We start from the raw sequence: 19,720 nt of genomic DNA, 5'->3' as shown, positions 1-19,720 counted from the left end.
CCTGGGTTCTCATGGCAACTACTATCTATGTTCAACTTTACAGACCGAACCCAAGGGTTCCCTCACCTAACAACACAAAGAGTCCATGCCTTCCGAGTGATAATTGGAATCTCAAGAGCACTTAGAACTTTGCTATCCTGAGTGGAAAGGGATCTGCTTGATCTCATATTCTCCAAAATCATCCCAAGACATACCTTGACTGCCAACCAAACTCCTTCAGCCGATTCCTGCACCTTCCATTCGAACTCTACATCGATGCACCCAAAGTCTCCAAGTTAATAAGCTCGGCAAGATACCAATGATTTCTCCTGGAATGAATGCCCCTTGCATTGTTACTTTGTCACGTGGACCCATATCATCACGGGTTCAAGACATATAATCCGATTGGTGGTGAGTGAGGACGGAAAGACAAAAGGAGAGGCCACATTTCTGTGTCTCAAATGGCTGTCAAACAGGGGAAACCAAACAATTTACACATGGAAAGAGTACCAAATTAGATATTGGTGAATTCTTGAATAGAGGGGGGGAGTGTTGTAAACACTTAAAAGAAGGAAAATCAATTCCCCATAACAACATATGGCAAGGATACTGATAAATGAAATTAGGAAGAATTTGCTGAAAAATGCTGATATGCCCAAAATAAACTAGCCAATAAGAGAAAGACAACACCTGGCCCATGGTCCCCCCCCCCCACCGAAGTCAAACAATCTGACGAGGGCAATCAACTCACACTCAATAAAGGGGTGGAGAGATCTACGCCAGTGGCTTAAATGGTCGAGTGATGCGCACGAACACTTTATGACCCGGGAGCAATTCAAGCCCTGCGCAATAAAGGCAAATCACCTAAAGGGTCAACTCTAACTCCTATAAGAAGGGGGGCAAGGAAGAGGCTAAGGTAAGTCATTCAACTTATTCTATTGTTGCATTCAACCTCTCTAAAAGCATTTCTCTTACTTAGGCATTGGAGTAATCCCCTGGAGTACACCCCGGGTCCTCCAAGCCTTTCTTCTCTTCCCCTTTTAGGTTAGCAAAAGTCGAAGGAGCAACCCTGAAAACTTTTCCCCCCAATAATTGGCGCCGTCTGTGGGAAACTGCTTTAAAGAGGTGATCATATCTTGCTCTCAGATTTCGACATTCAAGAAATGCCAACCTCACACAATTCTACCTCCATCCCTGCTGTGAGAAAAGAATCGTCCCAATCGATCTACTCCACACCCGCAGAACCATCGGGTGTTAGTAGGGAGGAATTCCTTGCTTTCTAAAAGGAAATAAAGGATATGCTCAACCAACTCTTACAGCAAAAGATTCAGGAAGGGAACGTCCTCCACCAATGGCAAGAGAGCCCTAGTGCAGACAAGAAAGCTGACAAACCAGCGGAGAACGAGGAAAAAATCTACCTCAACAAGAAGGTAGAGGATGCAAACAGCGTAGATGTCAATCAACAAAGATCCATGGAGCTCGAAGAAAGGATTAATAAAATAGATCACATAGAAAAGATAATGAAAGATGGCAGAAGCAAACCCTACTACGGGGAAGCATCCTTGAGGTCCTCAGAGCCACCATTCAACAAAGAGATCATGGAGGCTCCACTGCCAAGTAGATTCAAGATGCCCACCTTTGAAAGGTACGAAGGTCTGTCTGACCCAATTGATCATCTGGACACCTTTAAGATGGTGATGTAGTTGCAAGAGGCCTCAGACGCCATCATGTGCCGAGCTTTTGCAACAACCCTTAAGGATACTGCCAGAGACTGGTACCAAACTCTACGACCCGGATCGATCGGTTCCTTCTCAGAGATGGAACAACTGTTCACCGGCCACTTCCTTAGTAGCCGGAGAATTGCTAAAACCACGAGCCATCTCATGAGTATGGCGCAAGGAGAGCAGAAGACTCTAAATAAATTCATGCATTGCTTCAACACGGCAACCCTAAAAATCCACAACCTAGACATGGGGGTGGCTTTAGCAGCCTTGGCAACGGCTCACCAGTCCGGAAGCTTCTTGTACTCCATAGGGAAAAAATCGCCGGTGGATATGGGGGAGCTGATGGCTCAAGTACAGAAATACATCAACCTGGAGGAGATGATGGACACAAGAGGAAGTCGCGTAAAATGGAAAAGGAAAAATAGTAGCAGGGAGATGGGAGAATCCTATAGATCCGCTAAAAGACACGAGACTAGTGCACTATACGCAAGCCCAAAGATAAGAGGACAACCCAAAAAGTTCTCTACCTACACACCCCTGAATGTACCACACTCTGAATTACTGATGCAGATCAGAAAGAAGGACTATGTCTCGTGGCCTGAACCCATGCAAACGCCTCTTCACAAGCGAAACATGTCCAAGTTCTACGCATTCCATAGGGATCATGGCCACGACACAGAGGAATGCATCCAGTTGAAGAAAGAAATAGAAGCCCTGATAAGAAGGGGATACCTGTCAAAGTTTATAAAGAAAGATGATCCACAGAGGGAACCTCTCGAGCAGAGGAGGCCTAGCGCAAAAAAGAAAGAAAAGCAGATTATAGGGGAAATTGCGATGATCTTCGGAGGATCCTCTAGAAGAGGAGATAGTGGGGGTGCTTGTAAATGATATGCTAAACAGGTGCTTTCGATTGAGAAGGGGGAAACAAGTAGCAAACGAAACAAAAAAGATGATGTCATAACCTTTGACAGCGGAGACGAAGAAGGGGTACAGCAGCCACATGATGATACACTGGTGCTCTCCCTACTGGTGGCGAATTACAAAGTCAGACGCGTGTTGATAGACAATGGGAGCTCAGCAAATGTCAAGTTCTGGTCAGAATGAAAATCGATAAGGAACGACTCAAACTAGTCTCAACTCCCCTAGTCGGATTCGGGGGAGACGTTGTTCACCCCTTAGGTACAATCACGTTGCTGGTGACAATGGGGACAACCCCACAGCAAGTTACTACACTGACCGAGTTTCTTGTGTCGACCGACCTTCAGTGTACAATATCATATTGGGCCGCCCTTTGCTTAATGCGGTTCGGGTTGTAACGTCAACATACCACCTCAAAATCAAATTCCCTACACCACACAGGACCATGTTTGTCAAAGGAGATCAAGCAGCTGCTCGGAGCTGCTACGTAATGGTCCTGAAAGGAAAGATGGAGGCAAGAGAAACCCTAATGGTGGAGGACCTAGAAGTAAGGGGCAAGTATCCTCAGATCAGTACAGTAGATGAAGACATCATGCACATACCCCTAAAGGGCCACCAGGAGAGAAGTGTGTAGATCGAAAATCACCTGCCCGACACCTTGAAAGCGAAGCTAAGCGAACTGTTGAACGAATTCACTGATGTGTTCTCCTGGTCATCCGCAGACATGCCAAGCATTGATCTTGCAATCATGAAGCATAGGCTGCAGGTCAACCCCAATCACCGACCTGTGAAATAGAAAAAAAAAAAAGAAGTTTCGCAATTAAGCAGATCAAGATAATCGATAAGGAAGTGACGAAGCTAGAGCAAGCTAACTTCATCAGGGAGGTAGACTACCCGGAGTGACTGAGCAACATGGTTCTTGTAAGGAAGCCGAACGGAAAATGGCACACTTGCATAGAATTCACAAACCTGAATAAGGCGTGCCCAAAGGACAGCTTTCCTCTCCCCTGAATCGACCAGCTGGTAGATTCGAATTTTGGGCACGAACTCCTTAGTTCCATGGATGCCTACTCGGGATACAATCAGATCCCTATGAGTCGAGCGGACGAAGAAAAAACATCTTTTATCACCGAAAGGACCCTGTATTGTTACTGGGTAATGCCCTTTGGGTTAAAAAATGCAGGAGCCACGTACCAGAGATTGGTAAACAGGATCTTTAAAGATCAGCTCAGAATAATAATGGAGGCGTACGTGGATGATATGCTGGTAAAAAGCTTGGAGGCAGGGAAGCACTGTAAAGACCTCAGGGAAACGTTTGAACTCCTTCACCGGTACCAAATGAAACTAAACTCGTCGAAGTGTGTGTTCGGTGTTTCTCCAGGGAAGTTCCTTGGCTTTATGGTGACCCAAAGAGGCATAGAAGCCAACTCGAAAAAAACAAGAGAATTGTTAGAAATGGAGGCTTCACGAACAAAGAAGGAGATCCAAGTCTTGACAGGGAGGATAGCCTCCCTCAGTAGATTTGTCTCCTGCTCGGGAGACAAAGGCTTACCTTTCTTCAAAGCATTAAGGATGAAGGGAGGATTTGAATGGGGAGAGGAACAGGCCAAAGCCTTCAAACAGTTAAAGCAGTACCTCGGTTCCCCACCCCTTTTAACGAAGGCAAAGACAGGAGAAGACCTCTACCTATATAGAGCATCTACGGAGAACGTCGTCAGCGCAGTCCTGGTACGGGAAGAAGGCCAGAGGCATCAGCCCATATACTATACTAGTAAGGTGCTAAGTGGAGCTGGAAAAAACTATTGTATGGAGGAAAAAGTGACCTTCTCCATCGTCTGTGCATTGCGAATATTGAGCCCCTACTTCCAGGCCCACAAGGTAATTGTGTTAACAAACCTGCTAATGAGACAGATTCTGCAACGACCGAAGAGTTCAGGAAGGATGACGAAGTGGTCAATTGAATTAAGTGAGTTCGACATACAATACCAACCAAGGCCCGTTGTCAAGGCCTAGGTGCTCACGGACTTCACAGCTGAAAGACTCCCCGAGTCAGCTACTTAGTCAGATGTATGGGTGCTACACGTCGATGGGTCGTCTAACGCAGCTAGAGGGGGAACCATATTCATCCTCTCAGCCCCGGATGGTAGCGAAACTCTTTTCGCACTAAAATTAGAGTTCTTGGCAACAAACAACAATGCGGAGTATGAAACTTTGTTAGCAAATCCACACTTGGCAGAAGCACTAGGGGTGGCACAGATCAAGGTATCGAGTGATTCCCAGCTAGTGGTAGAGCAGCTGAAAGGAGAATTTGAGGCTAAGGATCAAAAAATGAAGAAGTACCTCGCCAAGGCCCAAGAGTACGCAAAAGAGTTCGTTCATTTTGATATAGAATGCGTACCAAGGGCCGAGAACAAAAAGGCCGATGCACTTGCTAGACTGGTCTCAACAACTAGCTCAGAATGGAAGGACACTATTTATCTAGAGCGGATAGGGAAACCCTCATATGAGGAGGACAAAGTCAACTCATTGCAATCTGAAATCAGTAAGGAGGATTGGAGGGCGCCTCTATTCCTGTACCTTCAGGACGGATCCCTACTAGATGACAATAAGGAATCTCTGAAAGTGAGAAGGAAAGCAGCAAGATATACGCTGATAGGCCAGGCTGTACAGACGATGCCTAACACTGCCCTACTTTCGTTGTCTAAATAATGAGGAAGGGAAATATGTACTGAGGGAAATCCACGAAGGAGCGTGTGGGAACCACCTTGCCAGTAGGGCCTTAGCCCACAAAGCCATGCAGCAGGGATTTTACTGGCCCACAATGAAGAAAGACGCGCTCGAACTCGTCAAACGATGCCACAAGTGTCAGAGGTGCGCAGTCGTACCACACGTACCCTCTAATCTACTCTCCCCTCTAACCAGTCCTTGCCCCTTTGCCCAGTGGGGAATAGACATTCTGGGACCTCTACCGCAGGCAACTGGCCAAAGAAAGTTTTTGTTGGTAGCAATCAAATATTTCACTAAGTGGGTAGAGGTTGAACCCCTAGCCACCATAACAGAGCGGAATATTACGCGCTTTGTGTGGACATCAATAATTTGCCATTTCGGAATCCCTTAGGAAATAGTTACCGACCATGGGAGGCATTTTGACAACAAGTGCTTCAAAAAGTTATGTTCGGACCTATCTATTAAGCTCATCTTCGCGTCAGTGGCGCACCCCCAGAGCAATGGACAGGTAGAGAACATGAACTGGACAATACTGCACGGGCTAAGGATGCAACTCAAATCTATGCAAGGTAGATGGGCAAAGGAACTCTCATCCGTCATATAGGCATACCATACCACCAAGAGAGCGGCAACAAGGGAAACCTCATTTATATTCGTCTTTGGCGCAGAAGCGGTCATCCCAGCAGAAGTAGGGATACCCTCTTGGCGAAGGCAATACTTTAACGAGCAAACCAACAATGAAGAGCTCAGATCAGAAATAGACCTGCTGGAAGAAAGACAGGATCAGGTGAGTCTAAAAGTTACAGCATATCAACAGAGGGTAACAAAATACTACAACAATCGCGTCAGAGTATGAAATTTCCAGCCCGAAGACTTGATTCTAAGGAAGCATGACGCAGCCCAACAGAATTGGGGTTGCACAAGTTGAAGCCAAACTGGGAGGGACCATACAGAGTCATAACCGAGATAAAGACAGGGACATACAAGTTGGAGGATGTAGAGGGGAAAAAGATTAATAACACATGGAACTCGGATATGTTAAAAAAAATACTATTCTTGAAAGCGTTTCTCACAATATAGTAATAAAAGTTTCGATTACAATAATTGTACTACGTCAATAAAGTTTAAGAATATATATATATATTACAAGTAAAGTTCCACCTAACTAGCTTGCCTTGCTCCCCTCTCCAGCTTCCTCTTCCTCATTTTCCTCATCCTCATCCAGATCTTCCACGGATTTAGGACTCTCGTTGCCATATCCGTGTAAGCTCACACCATCCAGGGAATGTTAGGGTGCTTGGTTTTGACCTGATCCCGGCACCTCCTGAACCCCACCCTATAAGCCTTGGAGGTATCCATGATAAACTGTGTGGAGCCCTTGTACTCCTTTACTGCGGTTCGAGAGGCATTAGCACCAGCGGTAGCTTCTTTGGCCAGTACCTCCTCTTTACAAATACGCTCAATTTCAACTTGTAGGGCCTGCTCACGGATCTCGGCGTCAGGAAGTTCATTCTGAGCAACGACGTACTTTTCCCTGGCATCCAAAGTCTGCTGGTACATCTCAGCAACCTTCTCTTCTTGGGCTAAGGCCATCGTTGCCAGCTGAGGAGAAGTATAAAAGGCAAAATGGATAACAAAACAATGTATAAGGAGAAAAATAACCCAGCTGAAGAGTATACCTGGTAAGAGGTGTGGCGGATCTTCACTGAAAGAGCATCAGGAAGAGTATACTGAGCCTACACATAGTCTTCGACATGCACCGCCCGACGTAGAGCAGAGGCAGAACGAGTCGGTTCATGAAAGATTGCCTCATTATGAGTTGGAGGGACCGGAGGAGGAGCAGCAGTGTTCTCATCAGCATGGGCTCCTGTATCACCTACAGCAGGTGCGTCCCTCTAAGAGGATTCTCCCTCGATCTCTCTTCTCTTCTTCTTGCTCCTACTTGTCCTCTGTTTCTTAGCTTCCCCCATGAGAGATTCATATCTGTAGAAGTCCATATCTGCAAAGACAAGGAGAGAAGAGATAAAAACACCAACAATAGAGAGAATATCTGAACACATATATAGAAATCAAAGGTGAGGTAAGACTTGGGGAAACAGGGCTGATCCCCCACTGCACGAGGACACGCTCCTGGATCAGCTCCTCGTGAGGGACATTCCCTTATTCACCAAGGGTTGGCAGCTCTTTCAAGATGGCCTACTCTTCGAGGGGAAAGCCTTGGAAGAAGGTGGTGCACCCAAACTACAAAAGGAAAAAGGATGAAAGAAAAACAGGTGAGTCAGCGGATAACCTACTCGCATCCCTACATAAAAAGGTAGCTAGGGATAGATAACGTTACCATCCAAAGGAGCAGACCAGACAAGAGAGCCCGTATAGTTTAACTCCCCCGAAGCAAAGAAGCACCGGGACATCCAATTATGTATGGAAGAACTGCCCGGTGTAAAAAGCTTATAACCTAGTAAAGAGTTGAAATAATACAGCTCCTTCTCTACAGAGAGCATTCGCATTTGGAAGCAACTCCTAAAGAGAGAAACCGTAGGCTAGTGGCCCAGATGGAGCAGAAGGATGGTGAAACAGGTAAGCGAGAGGTAGGAGTTCTGAACTAGTTGGGAAGGCACTGTTCGGTAAAAACATAATACATTAGAGATAAAGGGGGGGAAAGGGAGTCTAAGACCCAAATCCAAGTAATCCGTGTACAGGCAGAGCTCCTCGGAGCCCAAATCAAGGGCTGACTCGGAAACAGAGGGTAACCTAACAATAATATTTTGTGGGATGGCAAAAAAATAATGAACATTCTACAGATCGGAGGGAATGAGGTCGCAATGAGTGCTCCTCACTATAGTAGGAGCCCTCAAAGGCTGCGAAGAAGACTCCATCAGGAAAAAAAAGAGTGAACAAAACAAAACCTTTACAAAACAAATCAAACCAGAAAAATTTTGCGCAAAAACAGCAAAGTCACCATACAGGAAAAGATCAAGCAGACAAAGTGAACGCAAGAACAGTGAAGAATATGAAGAACAACAAAACAAACATGCAATTGAAAGGGAGAGCGTACCTAACGACAAGTAAGGGACCATTTGGACAGAAGATGAGAAGAGAAGGAGGGAGTCTTTTGGACTGAAGATGAGAAGAGAATGAGGGAGTCTGGCCTTTATAAAGAGAAGACAGCACGAATCCCCAAGGGCGGGAATCTCGTCAAATCTTGCCTGCAGAAGAAGGGTTGCGTCTCGAGAAAGAGAGAAAGGACATAGAGAATCCATGAATGTACAGAAAATCACTGACACATGCATGGACGTGGCGCCAATACCGAGTACATGCAACTTCCCGAGGACGGACGGCGCCTCGGAAAGACAACGTCGCCTCAGAAACAGCGTCAGACTAACAACTCATAAGGGAGAACGTTCATTTAAGCCACTTCCCAAGGTATGACACATTCAAACATGCATTTATCACATTTCCGCAGGATAGAAAGGATGGTGACGATGCCTCGGAGAAAGGGTTGAATTAAAACCCTCTATAAATGAGCACGACGCACCATATCCAGGCCCAAATGACGAGCACGACTCGTGAGGCCAAAAAAGCTCAGCAGATGAGCACGACTCATTAAGAATCAAAGGCCCAAATGACAAGCACGACTCATAAGGCTAAAAAAGCCCAGTAAATGAGCACGACTCATTAGGCAAAGAGGCCAAAGTGACGAGCACCACTCGTAAGGCCGAAAACTACCCAAAAAATGAGCACAGCTCATCAGGCAAAGAGGCCAAACTCACGAGCACGACTCGAAAGGCCAAAAACAGCTCAGCAGATGAGCACGACTCAGTAGGCTTAAATGGCACGAAGCTGCTCGGTAAGATCAGTTCAGCAAAATTGGCTCCATAAACCAGCTCAGCAAGAACTGCTCAAAAAGTCCCGCTCCAAGCAATTTTTCCATGAAGCAACTCAGCGAAATCAGTTCGAAAAAATTCACTTTGTGATCAGCTCGGCACGATCTTCTCGGAAAACTTGCTCGACAAGTCTCGCTCCGAGAAATTACTCCATGAAGCAACTCGGCGAAATCAGTTCAGCAAAATTCTCTTCGTGAGTCAGCTCGACACGAGCCGCCCGGCAAGCTTGCTCGGTAAGTCCCGCTTCGAGAAACTTCTCCATGAAGCAGCTCGGTGAAATCAGTTCAGTAAGAAATGCTTCAAGAATCAGCTTTGCACGAACTGCTCGGCAAGCTTACTCGGCAAGTCCCGCTCCGAGAAATTGCTCCATGAAGCTGTTCGGAACATTAGTTCGAAACAGCAGCTCGGAACATAAGCTTAGAAAATGTCCTCCACCACTTAGCTCAGAACATGAGCTCGGAAAATATTCTCCACCACTCAGCTCGAAACATAAGGTTTGAAAATGTCCTCACCACTCAGTTCGGAACATCAGCTCGGAACATGAGCTTGGAAAACGTTTCCCACCACTAAGCTCGGAACATGAGCTCAGAAAATCTCCTCCATACTTAGTTTGGAACATCAACTCGAAAAATGTTCTCCACCTCAGCTCGACAAAATCAATTCAGAACCCAAAAAAAAAAAAGGAGGAAAGGTGGAGGAGCATATACATATACATATATATATCTGGGGACTAGGAGTGCAACAATTTTTCAAAATTCTGTTCAAAAATTTGAAACTGAGGGGGGGACAACTGATATGCCCAAAATAAACTAACCAATAAAAGCAAGATAACACCTGGCCCGTGGTCCCCCCCCCCCCCGGGCGGAAGTCAAACAATCTGACAAGAGCAATCAACTCCAACTCAATAAAGGGGAGGAGAGATCTACCCCAGTGGCTTAAATGGCCGAGTGATGTGCGTGAACACTTTATGACCCGAGAGCAATTCAAGCCCCGCGCAATAAAGGCAAATCACCCAAAGGGTCAACTCTAACTCCTATAAGAAGGGGGGTAAGGAAAAGGCTAAGGTAAGTCATTCAACTTATTCTACAGTTGCATTCAGCCTCTCTAAAAGCATTTCTCTTACTTAGGCATCGGAGTGATCCCTCGGAGTACACCCCGGGTCTTGCAAGCCTTTCTTCTCTTCCCCTTTCAGGTCAGCGGAAGTCGAAGGAGCAACCCTGCAAATTTTCCCTCGCAACAAATGCAAATCATGATGGAACCAAAGAAAAAAATTAGGTTTGCGGTTCTTTGGTCAGATCTGTTTGACTAATGAAATTATTCCAAGTAGTAGTTTAGACGTGAGTTCCACAAAGTACATCTGCAATCCAAAACATGAGAGAATTAGATCTCCTTATATGATCAGCATGGTGTAATGCCCCGCACAAGTATAGAAAATTTTAAGAGGCTAAATTAAAGAAGAATCTAGAACACTCCGAATTTACGAAGAACTCTCCAGAGTATCCTACAGTGATCAAGAACCGTGAAGAATTCTCTAGAATGTCCTAGAGTATAGTAGGACCTACTAGATATTTCTACATTGTATTGGAATGTACATATGCTAGAACCTTCATTGTAAATATCTAAATGAATAGTTTAGAAGATGGATCTAGGCCATTGATTCAAATTGATCACCACCGTCTATTAAGGAGGTGGAAGTGTATAAATAGGGGGAGGCCTCGTTTGGCCAACACAGCACACAAACCCTCAAAACATCAAAGTGTTGTAAAGCATTCTCCAAGTAATACAAGTTCCTTCATTCTCCCAAACTCTCTAACTCTCTCTTGTTAACTTTGGTGTCCATCTAGCAGGTTAGGCTAACTTAGCATCACAGTCGGTGTGAATATTGCTAAGTGCCGACACGATTGGCTTAGAGAAAGGTCTAAGGTCGTGACAATGGTCTTGTGATCAGCATGGTCTGAAAACAGTATGGCCCAAGATTGCAGTAATCATTATGGCTTTATTTGGATCAACATTTTGTTTGAGCAAAGAAAAAATAAAAGAAAAAATAAGAAAAAAAAAATGTATATTTTATTGTGTTTTTTCTTTAGATCAAATGCTATTTAAAATCAAATTTTGTTTTAATATTATTAAAAATGAAAAAAGAAATCAAATGTTAATCAAGTCTAAAATTATTTTTTTGTTATTTGTTATATATTTTATTTTCTTTCTCACTTTACTTGCAAAAAAAACAAAAAAGAATGCCTTCAATTTTTTTTCCCTTACTTCAAAGTGGGCATATAGGAAAAGGCAGCAGAAAGTTTAATCTATCTTCTATGCTCAGCACAAATTTAAATAATGCAACGACATGTAGTTTCACTCCTCGCCCTATGGTTGCTTGACAAGTGACATTTTGAAAGAGGAAAATGCTGCATACAAGATAACAAAAATCTATCTGTCCTCAGTGTCCATCACAGAGAAGTTGTGCTGGGTGCAAGCGAATTACATTTTTTCCCTAGACTTGTTTGGCTGTTGAGAAACATTTTTCCTGTTATCAAACACCATAGTGGCTGCGGATTAGCATAGATCCCAGGTGACTGACTACTTGTCAATCTATCTTAGTTTTGGTTCCAAGTCAGGAAGCCAGGATTGAAGAGCTCTGCTAAATACCAGCTCTTTTGGAGCGCAAAACAAATGAAAGCATTCAAACATAAACAATCACAAACTCCACATGAAAGTAAATGGGCAAATTCCTTTTCGTAGGAACATATACAAGATCCGTCACTACAAAAAGATATTGGTAATCCCACCATTAACTACTTCATTTATGAAATTCAAAGTAATGGAGATATATAGACTAACTGGTTAAGTACAGCTCTGAGTCCCACGAACGAGGAAAAGGAGAAAAGTTATAACTAACAATCCGAACCATGATGATACTTTGGCACTTGGAATGAACCAGAGGCAAATTAGCTGAAGGCTTCCAAAGGAAAAAAGTACAACCAAAAAGGCCACTAGGAGTCAGCCCACCTGTTCAAACTTGCAATCTCTGACTTGTAAGTTCAAGGTTGACATCCCATTGGGATCGGGTGGGGTGTTGAGCAATTGGAGATAGCTGTTCCCTTGTGCATGGACTTCCTTACGAAACCCCTACCCCGAGAAAGAAAAGAAACGATATGATCAGAAGGATTGTGGAGCCTGCAAGGAAAAGGCATGATTCCCAAGTAGAATGGATGATATGATCATAGATAGAACTGAAAAGAGGAGATTTTTATACAGGAGACCACAAGGATTTGGTGGGATTAAATCTTGGCCGGGCTCATATTTGATATCATCACCACATTGGATTATCTTCCAGCTCCAGAATACAAACTTACTGACGATGCCGAAAAGCTTGGACCAGAAGTACTGGATAGCAAATATGAACTTTCAGCTTCCTGGATTTCTCCACCCAGAATATCTAAAAATGGTGGCTCTGTTGGGATGACATCTTCATGCTCCTTGTTTCTTCTCAGCAGTTCCACTACTTTGGTCATTGTGGGACGGTAACCGGGTGTAGCTTGAGTGCACAACAGTCCCACATGAACAATATGCAAGTACTCTTCCTCTATTGCGGTCTCATAAATGCTTCTATCTATCATTGTGTTGACCATATTAGCCTTATATTTACTCCATATCTGATTTCAAAAATGGGTGCAAATTGAGTTAGCCTTAAAAGAGATGTGTAGAGAGAACATTCTAAGAGTTACAGTAGCAGTTAAAGAAAAGATGATACCTTAGCTAATAAAAATTCTCCTGGTTTTCCTCCAGTGCCAGTGTTGCACCTCTGTCCAGTCACAATCTCCAGCAATAGTACTCCAAAGCTATATACATCAGCTTTTTCAGTCAGATGCCCATGTACAACGTACTCAGGAGCCATATATCCTCTGCAACCAATTCCTTTTTTTTTTTAGTCTAAATATAATGACATATTCAAACTATGATTGAGCAGAAGGAAAAGGGAGATCAAGCCACATGATCCCAAACTAAGGAGTCGTTCTTTAGATTGGAGTCAATCATAATTATTTACTAAAAAAAAAAAAGGAATTGTCACCAAGAATGTCTGTAAGGGATTCGAAACCAGCTCATTTAAAAAAATTGGAACTTGAGCAGAATCCATTGGTAAGACAAAATGTTACTAGCTCATTCCCACAAGATCTCCGAACAAACTAACAGAACTGAACTCTAAGACCAAATTAACTGGTAGGATGGAATTAAGCATTGCGACATGAATGAAAACTATCAGATTATCAAATTATCCTGCAAAATAAAAGGGAGAGGAAATCTTAAATCATTTGGCTCTTACAAGGTTCCAGCTACTCCAGTGCTAAGATGAGTCTGTTCTGCCGCAAAAGATCTTGCAAGGCCAAAATCAGTTATTTTGGGCTTCAATTTGTCGTCTAAAAGGACATTACTGGCTTTTATGTCCCTATGAATTATTCGGATTTCGGAGTCCTCGTGGAGGTAAGAAAGGCCCTCAGCCACTCCTTGAATAATATCAACCCTCATCTGCCAGTCCAAAAGCTTTGCTTGATCTAGATCTGCTTTGAAGTATAAGAACCAAAACAGAAAATTTGAAAATTGTTAAACTTTGCCAACAAACTATGTATAGGTTATAGATTGACATACTTTATACCAAATACAAGCTACAATGGTCTAAATTACGAATTTAAAGGTTTACTTCTTTTGTTGGATGTAACTTCAATTGTGTTACTCCTCTTAAAGCCACAGTATGGACCATTGATGTTTCCTCAAAAAAGCAAGCACCAAGCATATGGTCTTTTTGAATGTTACTTTTGGATGAAATGTGCAGCAATATTTACTCAAGCATGATGTAGAAGCTTATGGAGAATACCAGTTTGGAAAAGTACTAGGAAGGATCATTAAGAAATAATTTCAATATGTCATGTGTCAATATACAGTACAAAAAAATAAATATACAAGTTAGAATAGTAGGGAGTTGCTCAATGAAGTACTGATCAATAAAATGTACCAAAAATGAAATTATCCAAGCTTTTGTTGAAGTAGTACTCATAAACAAGCAAGCTTTCTGGCCCATCCAGACTGCAACCCAGCAACTTCACCAGATTTTTGTGGTGGAGCTGGTTGAGCAGATTCACTTCATTAAAAAATTGATCAGCCCACTGTTTTGTATTAATAAACAATCGCTTCACGGCAACCTCCCTTCCATCAGGAAGAACACCCTACAGATTAAAAAATGAAAAAAAAATTACTAAATAATAAATTTGATAGGAAAAACATTCCTCTTTCTTTCTTTCTTTCTCTCTTTAGATAAATAAATAAATATTGGGTATGGGTTTTGCCTTACCTTATACACTGTTCCATAACTTCCCTGTCCAAGCTTTTTCGATGAATCAAAATTGTCTGTAGCCCTTTTCAACTCCTGGTATTTAAAGTTTAGTTTGGAGTGAATAATGGCAGCAGATAGTTCTGATCCCATTGAATCTGCAGGAAAAGAAAATGGAAAGGAAAAAAAATTCAGAATTTTTTGCATGGAAAGAAAGCATTTCTATTAAGAATTTTGATTGGACTACTTGGCTAACCTTTGAAAGACCTAGACTTTGAACTGCGTGAATGTCTCTTCATTGTCCAAATCCCAATCCCTGTCAAGAGTAGAAACCCAGCAAGAACTGAACCCACTATGCTCCATATGAGCTTCCTCTTCCCTGGGTACACGGTTTCCAACATTATAAGTGGCTAAACATAAATACCATCAATTTTAACAGAGAGAAGAAACAATGTAGCTGTATTCCTTCCTCTCATGAGACCATAGCTAGTAATGAAATTGAAACAGATAATGTCATGTTATGTTACAGGTTACTACAATCTGTTGATTTTCTTTTCTGTGATTTCACCGTAGATTTTTACAATGTTGAATTCATACACTATATCCATATACTGATACACATTTCATTCAAGTGAGTTCACAACCATACCAATCCCTTAAAAGAACTTGCTAGAGATTATGGCAGAAAAGACTCAACAATACATTAAAGAATTGTTATATTAGCATCCCAGAAAAGACTCAAAAAATACATAGAATAATTTATTAGAGATAAGCAGATGCTTATATGCAGAAAAAATAATCATAATTGAGGCAGACTATAAAATGATACAAGAAACTAAAAATAAAAAGTGTCTGCATCAATGGCCAGAAGTGTAAACTCAACATTATATCTGTTTTTTTATGATTTCAATGAAGTATGTCTAATAATCAATCTTGATTTATTTGAGTATGGCCCTGACTACTCTGTCACCTTGGATACTTTAGTCTCTCCCCTCTGCACCTCTTTGTCATCTTAGTTGTCATCACATGTGTGATACCTCGGCCCTCAAGCAATGACACAATAATTTAGATTGTGTTTCTGTTAATACTTCAAGCCTCCTCCTTCTCCGTCACAGATTATCCTGCTTTCTTTGGATAATGAAATCTCATTTATCCAAAAGTCAGAGGAAATATGCTGAACTAAGCATCATGGGTTAAGATGAATGCAGGAAAGAACATGACTCACAAGATCCAACTACTGCCAAAGAAATTTCACAAAACAGAATTAAGATATAAGAAAGTTTCCAAGATGCAACATGAACGGACAAAAATGAAAAGAGGCAAGCATGAAACAAAGATTGACCTCAGATTAAGAAACCCTTTGGGTTATGTTTGGTTCCATGATGGAATAGGAAAGGCAGAAGAATGTGAAGTGGGAGATATGAGAATCTCGCTGCCATCTTTACCTCTCATTCCCATTCCCATTCCCATTCCCATTCCCAGTTCAGAAGGCAATCAAATTCAACCAACTCGAACGCCATTGAACAAGAGTCATTCCCATTCTTCTAAGAATCCATCCAAAGCAACACTAATTCAGTCATTCAGAAATACAAAAGCCTACTCTCTTATTCATGCCAAAAGCTACTACCTCAGAATCGAGAAAGGCTCTCCACAACAATAACTGGCCTCACACCTTAAGGCCACCCAGAGGTTCCAAGACCACCAGTCAAAGACTTTGAACAATAAAAGCCAACAAGTGATAGTATAGTTTATTCATATTAAGTAATTAGGTAATAGGGAAAAATACCCAAATGCAAATCCCTGCACAAAATAGCTCTTACAAACTCTGCCTTGGACTCTGGGACCATTACCAGTACAATCAAACAAAACCCTAAGATTGGTGACTGACTACAAACAAATAATTATCATTTTCCTTATTCCACTTTGTTTCCCCATTGATATATATTGTTGGGTGAAAATACCCAAAAACTTATTATTAGATTTAGACTTTATCTGTAACCCTCTAAAGCAACTTAAAATGCATTAGCCTTCATTTACAACAAAAATAAACAGAATACACTTTTTGCCAATACCTGAAGAATTTTTCCCGTAGGTGTTCCAAAAAGGCTTATTTGAATATCTCAAATAGCAACCAGCATGAAGTGATCGGCCATCAACAGATGGAGAACACGAAACAATCGAGGAAACAGCTGCTTGGAGGCAAGAATTGCAGGTTTGTTTGTCCAAATTCTCCCAACACTGAGCTAGAGCGTAGATACTTAAATTTGATACAGATTCGGTTCCAACAGCAAACCCCTTCCTCCTTAGGGCTTCCAAGCTCACACTCCCAACAACTTTTGTTAAAGCTTCTCTAAATGCAACAGGCTGAGAACTCGTATTGGAAGAACAATTTTTTAACTCTACAGAATCCAAACCCTCGCTGAAGAATGAGAAATTCTCATAGCGTCCAAAACACCCATCAAAGAAAATCCTTCCTCCAGTTTTCGGATAGCACTTCGGCAGAATCGACCGAATCTCAGAGAAGCAGAGCCGGCAATCAGTAGGGTTAAGGTCACCATAGCACTGAGCAAGTCCATACACTGCATTTGGGTCTTCCCCAACACGAGTAGTTCCAAACCCACTTTGATTAATCAGAGAGCTCAGATTGTACATTGCAGGAACAAAGTTATTGGCAAGCACATCAGCAGAAACAGATACAGAGGAATTGCATGCCAGACCAGCCACGCTTGTTCTGGGATCAGCCATTGGAGTCCTTAAACAGCTCTTCATCACTAAGATAACAAGGGCAAACCCTAAGAAGTGTCCTGAAAAGCCCATAACAGGTACACCCAACCCTCCAGAATCTACTCTATGCTTGAAATTTCCTTTTATATCAAACTGAAAGAAGTTTTACTGTTGCATCCGAATCACAACAAATTTAGAAATCCATTTTGAGATCAAGAACCTTCGATCAAACAAAAACCCAGATGAGATTTGCAGCAAGCTTCAAGATTACATAAGAAAACGAACTCATCCTTTTTCGTGTGCGAAACCAATCGCAGTTTTCTCGGTGTCATTTTTTTAAGAGGCAGCTCAATTTCAACTCCATTACAGCGGTGGCGCAGAATTTCCATTCGAGCCCTGTTTTTTTTGCGAAATAAATTTAAAATCTGAGAGTCAGTTTGGGAAACTCTGAGCTATTTGGGATAATAATGTCAATATCTAATGGGACCCAGAAACCAAAACTTGAAGATGATCTTAATGTAGATGTAATTATACCACATCCGTTGAAAAAAGAACAGCTAGGCTGCTAGTGGAAGGAGATACTGTAGATTGGGCACTGCTAGGCAGGAGATTCAAAGAAGACAAGGTATAATTTTTTTATTAACGAGAGAATTGCGATTGAGGATGCGTATCAAGGCATATGATTCGGAGAGCCGTTAATTTTAAACTCACGTCATTGTTTGACAATTAAAGCAGCCGGAATGTTCTTTTTTCTTTTTTCCTTCCTTTTTGCGGAAAAAAAAATGAAAGAAAATTGCAACGGTCAACACCTGGACTATAGACAGTTGGAAATTTTGTAATTTAGTTGAGGACCTCTGTCAAATGACCGGACTCCACTCTAGATTTACAGGACTACCCAACCTCCCCTGCATAGGCTAATTAGAATTTTATTTTTATTTTTATTTTTTATGTTTTGGTTTGGCAGAGCATCAAATCATAACAAAAAGTTAAGAGCAATGACTCTGGTGTATTTATTTAGTTTGTTGTCCTAATTTGGTTTGTTATTGTTGTTGAATTTTTTTAGGAGGGTTTTTCTGTACTTTTCTTTTTATTTTATCTGTAATCACAGTATTTCTCCATAAAAAATGAGAGTATATTAATAAATAAATAGAGGTTTCGCCCTCCTTTAGTAAAAAAAGAAAATGACTTTGGTGTATGTAGGTGTAAATATCTAAATAGATACCGAAAACTTTGATATTTTATAATAGTGAAGACTAAATAAATTAAAATTTTTAGAGGCTCTATGAAAGATGTGAAAAATTAATTTTAAGCTTATAGTGAATGATGTCGTTCGTCTCCGAATCTTAATTCTAGAGATGGTCTTTCGAGTAGCAAATTCAATTTTTTCCATATTTATATGCTTAATGAACTCGTCTTGCTCAAAGAGAAAAGAGTTAATTTCTTATTCAATTCTTTCTTTAGCTTCTTTGTGCCCTTTTTTTATTTTTTTTTGTTGGGTTATTTTCTTTTTCTATATTAGATTCTTTGATCTTGTCCCTTTCTCACCAAGCCTAAATCATAAAATAAGGATGTCTCGCCCTCTTATATATAGCTTGTGATATTTTAGTGGTTCTCATTTTCAAGGTTACTCAAACTCTGCTTTTAACCGTATTTGCGTTATTCACACAGTGAGGACTTTATTCATTTTTAAAAACGTGCATATATGCTCAAGGTTGGAATTTAAATTCTCCAAAACTCCAAGTAACGTTAAAAGAAGCCCTGAATGACCTTAAAAATTTAGAAAATGAAAATATTAGTTTTATGGTTTTATATGTAAAAATATTAAATTTAGTATTCAAAAATTAGATAATAATACGCTTATCCCAAGTGTTTCTTTCTCGTTATTTTTAAAAATTGTCAAACATCATGACAAAACTTCCGAGGACGCATCTCATGGTTAAAGATTATTATTTTAATGTTAAAGGTCTCGAGTCGAAATCTTGTAAAGAATGAGATATGGCTACCTGCTATTACGTAACTTTGATCCCGTAAAACCATCAATAGAGGCAAAAGAAGAAAAAATTATAGTGGAGCCCACAAATTGATTTTTATTCATTATAACCATTGATTACTTGTGCCTTTTGTGTTTTAGATTGTCTAAGATGATTGGCAAAAACAGATGGACAAAAAAATCCACCCATAGTTGTGAGTTTGTGTTTCTTGTTGCCTAAGTTGGATTTTTGCCATTTGTAAATGTCATAAATTATTTGTTAATTACTCTGAATTGACGTCACGGCATCTAATATTTGGTAATATTAACTCTTTAATGTAATTTATTTATTGTGAGAGATGGAAATTCAAGAAAATTGGATCATTTTTTTTTCCGTTCTTGATATATGAATTTGAGCATAAATTATAGCATGTATCAAACATAAATTTAATATTAACATTAATGAGTAAGA

General features: G+C 41.2%; 2 protein-coding genes across 4 annotated transcripts; one reads left to right on the top strand and one right to left on the bottom strand.

The window, feature by feature from the left end:
* Window positions 1-1,706: 1,706 nt before the first annotated feature.
* On the top strand, window positions 1,707-2,591 carry LOC131145773 (uncharacterized). Its single transcript, XM_058094962.1, has one exon. The coding sequence runs from the start codon at window positions 1,707-1,709 to the stop codon at window positions 2,589-2,591; it is 885 nt and encodes a 294-aa protein (XP_057950945.1).
* Window positions 2,592-11,940: 9,349 nt separating this feature from the next.
* Window positions 11,941-17,802, bottom strand: LOC131146903 (cysteine-rich receptor-like protein kinase 2). Of its 3 annotated transcripts, none has more exons than XM_058096744.1 (8): window positions 16,628-17,802; window positions 14,812-14,934; window positions 14,577-14,713; window positions 14,241-14,451; window positions 13,554-13,791; window positions 12,984-13,134; window positions 12,586-12,885; window positions 11,941-12,358 (listed from the first exon to the last, which is right to left on the bottom strand). In XM_058096744.1, exons 1-8 carry the CDS (start codon window positions 17,370-17,372, stop codon window positions 12,230-12,232), a joined length of 2,034 nt encoding a protein of 677 aa, XP_057952727.1. In that variant the 5' UTR covers window positions 17,373-17,802; the 3' UTR covers window positions 11,941-12,229. The 3 variants fall into 3 exon arrangements, 2 of the variants coding, with proteins under 2 accessions (XP_057952727.1, XP_057952728.1); XM_058096745.1 differs by having other exon boundaries at window positions 13,554-13,788; XR_009134489.1 differs by having other exon boundaries at window positions 12,216-12,406; window positions 12,486-12,885.
* Window positions 17,803-19,720: the final 1,918 nt, after the last annotated feature.

Source organism: Malania oleifera, chromosome 13, assembly GCF_029873635.1.
Source record: "Malania oleifera isolate guangnan ecotype guangnan chromosome 13, ASM2987363v1, whole genome shotgun sequence".
NCBI classification, from domain to species: Eukaryota; Viridiplantae; Streptophyta; class Magnoliopsida; order Santalales; family Ximeniaceae; genus Malania; species Malania oleifera.
This window is presented reverse-complemented; position numbering and strand designations above follow the sequence as displayed.

Excerpts from the sequence above, each read along its gene's own strand:
- LOC131145773 (XM_058094962.1), top strand. The coding sequence starts at position 1,707 with ATGTGCCGAGCTTTTGCAACAACCCTTAAGGATACTGCCAGAGACTGG.
- LOC131146903 (XM_058096744.1), bottom strand. The coding sequence starts at position 17,372 with ATGGGCTTTTCAGGACACTTCTTAGGGTTTGCCCTTGTTATCTTAGTG. Across the intron at positions 14,935-16,627 it reads CTACGGGAAAAATTCTTCAG|GGAAGAGGAAGCTCATATGG; the intron begins GTATTGGCAAAA and ends CCGTGTACCCAG. Across the intron at positions 13,135-13,553 it reads ACTGGAGTAGCTGGAACCTT|AGGATATATGGCTCCTGAGT; the intron begins GTAAGAGCCAAA and ends AATTGGTTGCAG.